At 37.3% G+C, this 13,524-nt stretch overlaps 1 protein-coding gene across 1 annotated transcript in view; it reads right to left on the bottom strand.

Annotated features, from left to right (window-relative positions):
• The window catches only part of LOC107873134, a 31,706-nt gene extending 18,456 nt beyond the window's left edge, over positions 1-13,250 (bottom strand). The window contains exon 1 of the mRNA XM_016719872.2: positions 11,661-13,250. Coding sequence (XP_016575358.1) covers positions 11,661-12,061 — 401 coding nt within the window. The 5' untranslated portion in view covers positions 12,062-13,250. The remainder of the gene's footprint in view (positions 1-11,660) is intronic.
• Positions 13,251-13,524: the final 274 nt, after the last annotated feature.

The raw sequence follows: 13,524 nt of genomic DNA, 5'->3' as shown, positions 1-13,524 counted from the left end.
CAATTGTTCGGATTTTGCGATATATAAAGTCATCTCTAGGTAAAGGACTACTCTTCACGGATCGAGGCCATGAGCATATTATTGGATATACAGATGCTGATTAGGCAGGATCACCCCCGATAGACGTTATATATCTGGATACTGCCTTTTAGTAGGAGGTAATTTGGTGTCCTGGAAGAGTACGAAACAGAGTGGTTGCTCGATCTAGTGCCGAAGCAAAATATCGAGCAATGGCTACAGCAACTTGCGAGCTGGTTTGGATCAAGCAATTGCCGAGAGAATTAAAATTTGGAGAAACTGGTAAGATGGAACTTGTATGTGATAATCAGGCAACCCTTCATATTGCATCTAATCAGTGTTCCATGAGAGGACCAAGAACATAGAGATTGTCACTTTGTCAGAGAAAATATACTCTCAAGAGATATTGTTACAAAATTTGTGAAGTCAATTGATCAACTTTCAGATATTTTCACCAAGTCCCTCACCGGTCCTCATATTAAAATTACATTTGTAACAAGCTAGGTACATATGACTTGTATGCACCAGTTTGAGGGGGAATGTTAGAATATGAGTAGGAATTGCATAAGAATTCTACTTGGAAAGAGATTGTAATGTAGTGTCCTATTAGAAATAGAATTGGAATGTAGTGTCTATAAATAAGGCCTCAATGTAATAATTTAGAGACAACAATTTCAATAATATTTTCTCCATTAATTCTCACAACTATCACAAGGGGAAGTCATAAACTTACAACACTCACAAGAAAGGATATGTCAGGTCTAGTCACTGTGAAATAATTCAACTTTCCAACCAACTGCCTATACCTTCCAGGATAACTGAGTGGCTCCCCGTCTTGGCAAAAGTTTACATTTGGATCCATAGAAATGTCAATGGGTTTACATACCATCATTCTTGTCTCCTCAAGAATGTCTAAGGCATACTTGCGTTGAGAAATAACAATACCTAATTTGGACTGAACAACCTCAATACCTAGAAAATATTTCAGTTTACCGAGGTCTTTAATCTGAAAATGTTGAAAGAGATGTTGCTTCAATTTAGTGATACCATCTTGATCATTGCCAGTGATCACGATATTGTCAACATAAACCACCAAATAAATATACAGATCTGGTTTAAAATACCGACAAAACACTAGTGATCAGCTCCACAACGAATCATGCTAAACTGCTGAATTACTGTGCTAAACTTTCCAAACCAGGCTCGATAGGACTGTTTCAAACCATAGAGTGAACTGCAAAATCGACATACAAGGCTATTAGACTCCCCCTGAGCAACAAAACCAAGTGGTTGCCATATAGACTTCTTCCTCAAGATCACCACGCAGAAAAACATTCTTAATGTCCAACTGATAAAGAGGCCAATGACGAACGACAGCAATAGATAGGAAAAGACGGACAGATGCTATTTTATCCACGGGAGAGAAAGTGTCACTACACTCAAGCCCAAATATTTGTGTGTATCATTTGGCAACAAGCAAGCCTTAAGCCGATCAACCTAACCGCTAAACCAACTTTGACTGCATAAACCCAATGGCATCCAGCTTTCTCCCATTGTTCTTTGGCCTTCGCATCTTCCGCACTAGATTTTGCTTTTTCATCCACCACACTAACCTTGATCTTTAAGTAATCTTGGGCACCTTGACCTTTGCACCATAACTCAACTGAGGAAGCCTATGCTAAATAATTTGAACTTCCCATTAATGGTTCGAAAGTAATCATAGGACTTGAATTCCAATTCCAGTATTTTTTTAGCCAACAATATCATACCCAAAAGACATCTTGGGAATTTTGACTTGAAAACACCAAGAAACGAAATCTAGATGTCTGATATTGCTGAAAATTCGATGGAAAAAAAATGTGAAGTCGCCGAAATTAGGGTTCCCGCAATCGAAATCGGGAAAAACTTGTCGAAATCAAAAAACGAAAAATTGGTCGGAGGTCGAAATAGTTGGGCGAACCCACCTAAAAAGGAACAACTCAAAATTCAATCGAAGAAGAGCTTACGCGCCGGTGCGTGACACAGATCTCGCCAGAATTATGAAATTCTAACAGGCGGTGGGGACGCATGGCTTGTATTTTTCCGGTGGTTTTGGTCAGATTTTTTGTCGCCTGAGCTTTTCGATCTTCTTAGTGGTGGTGTAGTTTGCACATAACCCACAAAACAGATAATAACACAAATCAGTCACCAAAAATTGACGAAAATTAACGCACAATGACTGAGTTTTCTTTTTCTGAAGTTTCTCAACAATGCACTGATACTATGTGAGAAATAATGGAGAAAAATATTATTAAATTGTGTGTTTACATAATTACATTGAGACCATATTTATAGACACTACATTACAATTCTTTTTCAAGTAGGATTTTATATACTATTCTTGTTCCTATTCAGATTCTAACATTAACTATATACAACAACAACATACCCAAAATATTCCCACAAAGTGGGGTCTGGGTAAATTATAACTAAATACGATACAGAATTTTAACTATGTATGGTACAGAATTTTACTGGCGTATTCCTTCTCTTTTCTTTTTAGTACTCCACACCACGAACACCCACACCCAGAAATCAACCAATGTAATTTCCATTTTGCTCCCTCGGTGACTCAAAAATCCGCAACCTCCTGGTTGATGGCGGATGCTCTCTCCCTTGTAGCAACCTCAGTTAGCAAAGCAACTTACTGTTTTATAATACCTTAAATAGTAAATTGGGTTCCAATATCTAGAGGTGGCAAAAAGGTGGTAAATGATTGTGGGTTAAAAATAAGCATCCACATGTACCACTAATTAAACCACTTTGCCATATCTACAATACACACATCTGCAATAATAGTTGTACAACACAATGCACTTAACTTCACTTCAGTAAGAGTGGAACCGTACATGAACCTCTCTATTTCATCTGGAACTGTACATGAACCTCTCTATTCCATCTGAAGTAGTGGTATGGACTGTGTACACTTTACCCTCCCAGACCCCACTTTGTGGGAATACACTAGGTATTGTTGTTGGTGGTGGTACAAGTATGTACGAAATTGTAATTACATAATTCAACCACAGAAGTAAACACAAGGCGCAGACCAAACTCATCTAACAATCAGCAAGCACTTGTGAATCAATTGAAAGGCAGTGAATCAACGTGTACACTTTACCCTCCCAGACCCCACTTTGTGGGAATACATTAGGTATTGTTGTTGGTGGTGGTACAAGTATATACGAATTTGTAATTACATAATTCAACCACAGAAATAAACACAAGGCGCAGACCAAACTCATCTAACAATCAGCAAGCACTTGTGAATCAATTGAAAGGCAGTGAATCAACGTGGATTAGAACGTAAGTATTTTTGTCATATTAATACCACAACTCCCAACATCATCACAAATTGAACATATTAACCTCTATGGCATTCCATGCAAACACACTATTGACGGTACAAACGAGATGAGTTTGTTTTCTTTTTTGTTAATAAATAAAGATGGCACAAGCTATAAACATGAGATTGCATGGCGTTACATATAGACAGTTCAATATTTTATAAGGCTCATGGCCTTAGGACTCTTAAAAACTTTCAAAACCTTTCAACATCCTCCGAGACCATTTGACCATATAGAACCAAAGCCAAGAGGCAATAGTGGCATCGGTCTTCTTACTCCATGAGGAAAAAGTCCGGAATGGCCTAATTTCATGTCTAAATCGAGAGTTTACAGGATCTATAGGGTCTCCATATATAGGCTCACAAAAGATACTCAAAAAAAAGGTCAAGTTGTTGATGTATTTGGCGTTGTTTTGCCATGAGCAATAAAAGAACCTCCTATGTTATACCATTCAATTCTCGAAGATGAATTGCTGATGATTTTTAAAAAAAAAAGACTCAAAGGGCTACTAGCAATGTAAGTGTAGCACAAAGATCTATACAACAAAAGTTACGGAGTTTGCAGGTGCTTATTCCTTAAGAAGGTGTGAGCTTCCATTTTTCTAAAGCCCCTTCATGAATTGTCAGTCTCACATGAGTTGATATCTTCTAAAGTTTAATGTCAACTACCTCATAAACCTTATGTGAACAACCAACTTCCATAGTATTTCTGCTACGGCATTTGATTAGGGCAAAGGAAATGAAGTAGAAGTATAGCTACATACATAAACTGTACAAAGAGAAAAAGGAATTAGCGTCTGAAACTTAAATGATTTAGTCCTAATTTTCTAAACAGTGCCATTCTTTTTTAGATTGGGTGGGTGGGGGTTATACAATTGCACAATTTCATTTCGTTCAAAACAATAAAAGGCTAAATCTTCCAGACAAAAACTACATATAGTTTTTTTTTAAATAGGTAACTTTGTATTTTTCTTCAACAAGTACATAGGCAGTACTGAGCCGTATTTACAATAAGCACATCTTGACCAGCTATCTGTTCATAGATTGAGTCTAGTACATCAATTAAGGAGATAGTGTCATTTGAATATAACTGATTACACCAAAAGGAGATAGTGTTATTTGTATCTTGAGCCGGGGGTCTATCGGAAACAGCCTCTCTACCTCATTAGGGGTAGTGGTATGGACTGTGTACACTCTACCCTCCCCAGACCCCACTTTGTGGGAATATACTGGGTTGTTGTTGTTGTTGTTGATGATTACACCAAAAGGATAGTAGCAACAAGGAATTAAGTTTAACTTTTTGCATACTGTTTTCTATACTATCAAAACATCTTGAATTCCTTTCCTTCCAAGTTGCCCACCAAATGCTAGCAAAGACAATTCTCCATCTCTCTACTCTTAGACTGCACTCCAGCTTTTTCCCAACTCTGAATGGCTTCTGTAATCTTGCCAGGCATAGCCCATGACATGTCCTTAAGGTTTAGAAATAATCTCCAAAGTTGGCTAGTTACTTTACAGTGTAGAAAAAGATGGTTACTATCTCAGCAGTTTCCCCACAAAATAGACACCTAGAACATAATGGAATCCCTCTCCTCATCAAGTTATCTTGGGTCAAAACTGCTTCCTTAGCTAGTAACCATACAAAACAAGATACTTTGTATGGTATTTTCAAGGCCAATTACTTACAACCTGGTTTGAGTGGTTCAATCAATTATAGGCACAATTCACCTTGAAAACACCTTTCTTGTTGCCCTTCCACCATAAAATATCTTGGCCTTCTTCCAAGTCATTGAGGAGTCCAATAGTGTTACAGAAATCAATAACTCTCTGAACCTCCCAGTCATTTACCTGTCTTCTACCTATCTTCTAAAGATGAAGTTCCACCCTACGGTGACCAAAGATCATCAACGAGATTTTGCTGATGTGACACTAAGGCATTGATGTCCGGAAACAGATTTTCGAATCTACCTGCCTCATGCCATATATCCTTCCCGAAGTCAGTTCTTTCTCCATTTACCACTTTGATCCTAGTATTGCCTTGAATTCATCCCATAAAGACCTTATAGACCTCCATAAGCTTACTCCATAAGGAGTAGTTACCTTTTTTGTCATCCAACAGTTTCCCCTTCATACTTTGCCCTGACTACTTCCTTCCAATAGGAGCGGTTCTCATTGCAAAATTTCCACAACCATTTCATTCTGAGAGCCTTGCTCAGATTTTTCAAATTTTTAATACCCAGTGCCCCTTGTCTCTTGCCCACTGTAACAACATCCCACTTGGCCAGGTTATAACTCTTTTTCTCATTATTTTCTGGCCACAAAATCTTTCTTCTAATTTTGTCCAGTTGATAACCCTTTGGGGAATAGGGAACACAGCCATCATGTAAGTAGGAAGGGCATCAAGAACAGAATTTATCAGCGCCAATCTCCCCTTCTGGATAAATATTGAGATTTCCATCTTGCTAGCTTCATCACACACTTCTCTATCACCTTGTTCCAGATCTCATAAGATTGAGATCTAGCCCCTAAAGGCATCCCTAAATATGTTGTAGGTAGTACACCAATTTCCCCACCCAGTATGGCATTCAAGGACTCCAAGTTTGGACTTCATTGATAAGGTATAAGTAGCTTTTTCTGCAGTTAATGTGCAGCCATAAACTCCCTCAAAAAGCACTAGTATCACCCTTAATATCTTCAGTTGATCTTCTTCAGCATCGCATAGAATCAAAGTATCACCTGCATATTGCAAATGGGTTACTTCCACTTTATTATTTTCATTTCGACAAACTTCAAAGTCAACTATCCATCCCTTCACTTTTGCAATTTTTATCATGTTCAGCCTCTCCATGGCAACTAGAAATAAAAAGGGAGATAAAAGATCCCCTATGAGAATTAAAGAATCCAACAGGAAATCCATTAACCATTAATAAGGATCGAGAACCTGACTGTAGAAATGCTTGTCTCATCCATTGGATCCATTTTCTTCCAAAACCCATTCTCCCTAAAGTATCTAGAAGATAATCCCAATTGACATGGTCATATGCCTTCTCCATGTCGAGTTTACACAAGATTCCTGGTTTCTTTTGTTTCTCTCTTGGGTCTATAGCCTCATTAGCAATAAGTACTGCATTTATGATCTGTCTACCTCTAATAAAAGCCATCTAGTAATGATCAACAAGTTTGACCATGACCCTTTTCATTCTCTCTGTCATAACTTTGGCAAACAATTTGTAAATACTTCCAATCAGGCTAATAGGTCTGAAGTTTTTCAATTCTTTGGAGCATTTCTTCTTAGGTATTAGAGTTTTAAAGGTTGCATTCAGACTTTTTTAAAAGATTTCCTGCTCATCGAGATTTTGAAAAGCTTTCATGATGTCTCACTTCACGACCTTCCAACATTTCAAAAAGAAGCCCGTAGTGAAGCCATCGGGGCCAGGAGCTTTGTCAATTGCACACATTTTCAAACAACTCAAGACTTCACTTTCCTCAAAACTTCTTTGTAAATTCTCTTTCTCCTCCTCTGTAAGTCTGGGGCAATTGATGTCTCTGAAAGCAGGTCTCCAGTTATTGATTTCAGTATACAACTTCTAGTAATACTCAACTATCTCCCCTTCTATTCTATTAAGATCTTGGGACATTTCTCCTTTAATTACCAACTAACTGGTCAATGTTGTTGTATCTTTTGTGGGCATTGGCCATTTTGTGGAAGAACTTAGTGTTTCTATCCCCCTCCTTAAGCCATAGTGATCTAGACTTTTGTCTCCATAAGATTTCCTCATTTATGAGCAACTCCTCAAACTCGACTAAAGTTAAGTTCTTGTTTGATATCTCCAAATCTGATAACCCTCTGCTATGCATAATCTCATCAAACTGGGACAGTTTTTCCATAAGAATTTTCCTTTTGGACCCCAGATTTCCTTCTTCACTTTTGCTCCATTCCTTAAGTTTGATTATCAGAGCCTTAAGTTTTGAAGCAAGAATGAAGTCAGGTCTCCCTGAGAAGTTGAAAGAACACCACCAGTTGCTTGTTGATTCTGTCAATAAAGCATTCAGTGCTGAGCCACCAATTTTCAAACTTAAAATAGTTCTTGTTTTTTGTTCCATACACCCCCTTGTAATGCTATAGGATTGTGGTCTGATCTAAGTCTCTGCAGAGCGATTTGCCTTAAGTTGTTGAACTCCTGAGATATCAAAATTCTATCAATTCTGAAAGCTAGCTCATTATTGTCCCCTCTAAACCATGTGTAAACACTTTCTTCAAGCTGTATATCAATCAACTTCAAGTCATCAATGATATCCGAGAACTCCCTCATGCCTCTGGTTCTTCTCACACAGTTTCTCTTCCTGAGATGAACCTAACTACATTGAAATCACCACATACAACCCATGGACCATCTATTATTCCTATTTGCCCCCAATTTCCTCCCAGACGTGCCTCCTTTCTATATAACAATTAGGAGCATACACCCCTGTGAGCCAAGAAAAATTATATAATTGAGCTTCAAATTTGCAGGTCAGAGTACATGCCAGTTTCCACAATATCCCCTTTCCAAGCCCTACTATCCCATAGCATTAAGATCCCCCCTCTAGTTCCACTAGCCTCCAAGCTTGTATGTTTGATCCATCTCCCCCCGACTTGTCTGACTTCCTCCGCCATACACCCCTCTAATTTTGTTTCTTGCAGACAAATAATACCTGCATTCCATTCCCCAATTACACTCTTAACTAGTCTTCTTTTGTCTCTGTCATTCAATCCCCATACATTCCATGTTACTAATTTGAACTTCATTAATCACATATAGGCAGGTTTCTCCCCTTACATTTATGCCCGATATTTTTGAACTTAACATCAAAATTCACCAGATTTGAGAGCCTCTAGATCTTGTTTTCTTGCACACTGTTTCTGTTTCCATTCTCCTGGCTAGTCTCGAACTATCTACCTGTAGTAGTAGTAGTTCAAAAGCCTCTTCTTCCTGGCCCTGGAAATCAGCCCCAAGAATTTTCCCCAACTTATCAAATTTTGTTGAACCCATATTGAAGTCTCTCTTTCTTTATTTCTGATAACTTCCCGTTGTTGAATCTGCAGTGGTTCAAAATCTTCTATCTCCCAATTTCCCACGTTGGTGATTAAATCTTGTCCCCTACTTCTGTAGTTCTGTTAACCTCCGGATTCATTGTCTATCCGGTTCAATTCATTATCTTCAATTTTAATCAATTGGTGCAAAGATTCGACAATTGTTTTGCCCACCGTGTTCGCCATCTCCCTCTCCTCTTGAGCAATTTGATCGGTCTTCTGCCTGTGTGAATTCTCTGTATCTCGACTATGTCGATGTTCAAAAGAATCCAGTGATAAGTTGCAGCTCTCTTCGCATGGGCCTTTCCCTAAAATATCATTGAAAATAACTTGGCTTGAGAAGTCAGGCCCAATTGTTTTAAAAACCCTTCTCTTTATAATGGGCTGTTGATGGAGGCCCAAAGATAAACCCTCATTTAAATGAGGCACATACCTTTCTGCCATGTTATTGTTGGGGAACTCAAATAGAAACTTTCCTCCATTTATCTCATAAGTATTCACACCAAAGGCTTTTTTCCATGACAGGGATGACCATCGCCTGACCTCCGATAATGTCAGTTTCTCCTCTTTTTCCCGTCACATGTCCCACTAGACATCTCTTTAATAGCCCATTCCCATGACTTTCCAACTGTGGTAGTACTTCAGATTTTTCCTCCAAGCTTTTTGTCTCTACCTCTCTGATATTTCTTTATAGCCATTTACTATCCTTGACAGCTCTAGCATAGGGTTACGCAGCTTCAATAACTCTTGATGGACCTGGCTTTACCAAATTTTTAGAGCATCTAATAAAGCTTTCAATTTTGAAAGCAATGTCGTACCACTTTGCATTAGTGGCCAGCTCTGGAATGACAAAGACAGATCTCCCCCATTAATGGTTGTGATACTTATAAATCTCCCATGCTCATTGTGTTTTCTAGTGCAAAAGTGCTCTGCCTCTCTCTCTCTCTGCAGTTTTCCATCTCCTAATCAGCTTGTTCTGATCACTGGATGCTTCTCTGAGAGTGAAGCATATCCATTCCATGATTTTGCTGCTCATGGATAATCCTCTCATCATTTTCCGTCTCCTTTCAACCCATTCATACCACAGTGTTCCTTCATCACTCCATCTTGTGATATCAAAAGATTTGAACCGAGCATTGAAATAAATCCAATTTTCCCCCATTGCTAAAAACTGGAATTAACAGATTTGAATCTAAGAAAGAGTAAACTATCACGTAGGAAATAGATTAAGGATGAAGAAAGAAAAGAAGAAAGGGAAGAGGTCGATTTTCCGGCCAAAGGACACCGGAAAGGATAACCCCCCCACCCCCACCCCCAAGGAGGTAGGAAAGAGAGTTATTTTGGAAAAAGTGCCTGAGAGCATACCTTTTTTTAGCTAGGAAAGAGCAGGTGTAATATTGAAAAATAAGTATGATAAAAAATACATATAGTTGAATGAAACTTGCTCATTTCTAGTTAGAGTTCTAGAAATTAAAATTACCTTCAGCCTGCTGATTGTATTATTTGCATTTTTGTGTGTCAAAATTTAGGCTCAGAAGCAAGAAGAATCAGATTAAGCAGAAAGCTTTTACAAAATGGAAACTACAAAACAATATACAAGCTAGTCAATACTCACTTTTGACCAACAATACCATACATGTTGTCCATACCAACTTATATGATATGCAGTCAAGTTTGACGTTCCAAAATATCTACCACACTTCGGAATAAATTATAGAAGATATAACTTCCACAATATTTTTTTTGATAACTGAGGTGTCAAGGCTAGCTTGTGCGCACCTCAACTAGTTCCACGCGATACCTGCCACCTCACATCAGCAGTACCAGGTAACTCTGCCCACCAAGGCTAGAATAGCTGGGAAGAAATCACCTAGTGTTTCTCCGTTGAGAATTGAGCCTCAAACCTCATGGTGCTTAACCCAACTTAATTAAACTACCAGGCCACACCCTAGGGTAAACTTTCAGAATTTTCTAAGTTCAAATTCAAAGCACTGCACTTTTTCCAAATTCAAGTTCATTTTATAAAACTGCATTGCTTTCTTCTAATCATCCTCATACGATAGGTGCATGCGGGCGGCCCAGAAACAAACACTTGCAGAACGATGTACAAGTTGATTATAAGGTGTAAAGCACTATAATTAGATATGATCAGCTCAAATTCAGTGCAACAACATCATTGCCCATTTGTGTTCTTCTTCAACAACATGCATAGACACAACATAATTGATCCCCACATTTGACTCTATTAGTAAACCTTTTCCATCTACTATCCAGTTTAATCACTGAAATGCATACCAAGCAATGACCTACTATTCCCATTAAAAAACGAAAACTATAGCTCGTTGAATCCATTTACATTTACAAGCAACAGCATAGATAGTACAAAGAACATAGAAACAGTAAACTTGTAGCCACTAAATGAAACCGAAAATCTCAGGAAAATGCAACAACAACTACAACATAACAGGGGCGGAGCTACAGCCTACCAAGGATGGTCAGGCGAACACATTTCGCCAGAAAATTACACAGTGTATATAAGTAAAATGCTAATCTATTTGGTTAAATATAACGTTTTGAACACCCTTGACACACATGTGGGGAATAACTTAGCGGTAGTCGTTTTTCAGCAAAGCCAAGGGTACCACGTTTGCACGGGTTCGATTCCCAACATCTAGCTATATTTTTTTACCTTTTTAACATTTCAAAGGAGCTCCTATTTTATTGAACACCCTGCCTAAAATTTCTAGCTCCTCCACTGCAACATAACCATAATAATTCCACAAAGTGGAGTTTGGGGAAGACAGAGTGTACGCAGACCTTATCCCCTAGCTCAGAGGTAGAGAGTCTGTTCCCGATAGACCCTCGGATCAAGGAAAAAATAGTCCAAAGCAGTCCAGAGAAGAACCAAAACAACAGATACTAACAAAAACTAACCGAACAATAAATAAAACAAAATTTCTCGGGAAAATGAAAAGATGAAAAAGAAAAACAATTTAAAAAGAAAAAAAAAAATAGAAACTGGTTGCCTTCATTTATTAGAAATTATCAACAAATAGCAATCAACCTTAGTATCAATATCACACATGCAACCAATCACCCCTAAAAATCCTAGCTTTTTGCACTAGAACACATTTACACCTAATTGAAATCGAAACCCTAGAAAATGAGATCAAATTAACAACATACCTAATGACGGCATCCGAACTCGAAGCGGATCCAAACTGATCCATCGACACAGAACCCGAACCCGAACCCGAATCCGCCACCGCCGAAGGCTTACGTGTCCTCCCATGAAAATTAAACCACAATTTACTACCAACAGAGAAAGCTGAAAGAGCAGTAAATGCCAACCAAACCCTACGAGCACCAAAACCGGGAGGAATGGTCCAAACAAACCGGTTAATTTTAGACCGGAGTCCTAAAAATACAAGGCCGGTCCAACGAGGTCGCCAAGACCAACCGATCACTAAACCGATCATAACAGCAACCCAAATGGGAACAAGGCAAAGCAAAATGTCGACGAATGTTTCCATTACAGCTGGCTTATTTATCAATTCAACAAACCCAACCCACCTCTCCACCTCCATATTTTTTTTTGATGAATTTTAACAAGAAATTTGGGTCGATTTCTTACAGAAAAATTGAAGAGTGGGTTTGAGATTGCATTGAGGAGTGAAGCTTACATAGAATTGTTGAAGATTCAGGAGTTCAATTTTTGGAAAGGAAGAAGATGGAGAAGAGGAAAGGGGCAAAAAAAAAACAGAGGGAATCGAAACCGATACTGTATTGTTTGTACGGAAACACACGTGGCAAGATCTGAACTCTCAGATAAAATGAATTCGTCGTCTAGTCTAGTGAAGACTTTGAGTTGGAAGAATCTTTTTTATTCATCACTTTTTTGTTTTTAGATGGTAAACTAGTAAATTGGGACCGTAAAAGAGTTAACATCAATAAGTTATGATATTATTTTTTAATTCTTGACATTAAATTATCTAAAAATAAATTATTGCAACTATAAAAATATCTTCAAGTTAATTTAAAATAAAAATATATAATTTTTAGTTCGAAATGTTTCGTAAAATTTAATTTTTAAAATAAAGATAACAAATTCAAATCATAATTCACCGCAAACATATAGAAAATGTAGAAAATAAAAGAGAAAGAATATTGTACCAGACACTTGAAAGATTAACAGCACAATCGATTTTTGGGTTGTTTTCCCAAAATTCAAATAAATTTACTATAATTAGACAAAGCTTACTATAATTAAATATACATGAATTTTACAGGAATTTTAATACATTTTTAGCAGGTGAGAACTGATTTTCTTTGAAGCATGTTTTTGGTTGTGAAGATGTGTAAGAAATGAATTTGGGAAAGCAAAAAACAAAAGGAAAATGGAAATGGGAGAAATGAATTTGGGAAAGTAAAAAAGCAAAGGGAGAAAACACGTGGTGGAAGCGCGAAAACACGTGGTGGAAGCGCGACTTTAATAAAGTTCACACCAATAAGTTATGAAATTATTTTTTAATCCTTAACATCAAATTATCAAAAAATAAATTATTGCAACAATAAAAATACCTTCAAATTAACTTAAAATAAATATTTTAAAATAAAAATTTATAATTCTTAGTTCAAAATGTTTCGTAAAACTTAATTTTTAAAACAAAGAAAAAAAATTCAAATCATAACAAAATTTTATGAAAATATAAAATACCATAACGATATTGCACTATTCAAATGGATCAAGAAAATATATATTTTATGAATCTATCTACCGATTAATTTATCTATCCCTATATATATATATATATATATATATATATAAATATATATATATTATATTCTACTATACTATAAAAGGCAATAAGCACACCTTTTCAACATGCCTGCTTGGCATTCAGGGGTATTTCTGTCTTTTAAGTTTCAAAGTTTATAGTTGTATTTCACCGCCTCAACCATTCTCTGTTTCTTCTCATTAGGGGTGAGCGTTCAATCGGTTCAGTCTGATTGTTTAATATCGGTTCGGTTTATCAATTTTTGGATTGAC

This window comes from Capsicum annuum, chromosome 6, assembly GCF_002878395.1.
Source record: "Capsicum annuum cultivar UCD-10X-F1 chromosome 6, UCD10Xv1.1, whole genome shotgun sequence".
NCBI classification, from domain to species: Eukaryota; Viridiplantae; Streptophyta; class Magnoliopsida; order Solanales; family Solanaceae; genus Capsicum; species Capsicum annuum.
This window is presented reverse-complemented; position numbering and strand designations above follow the sequence as displayed.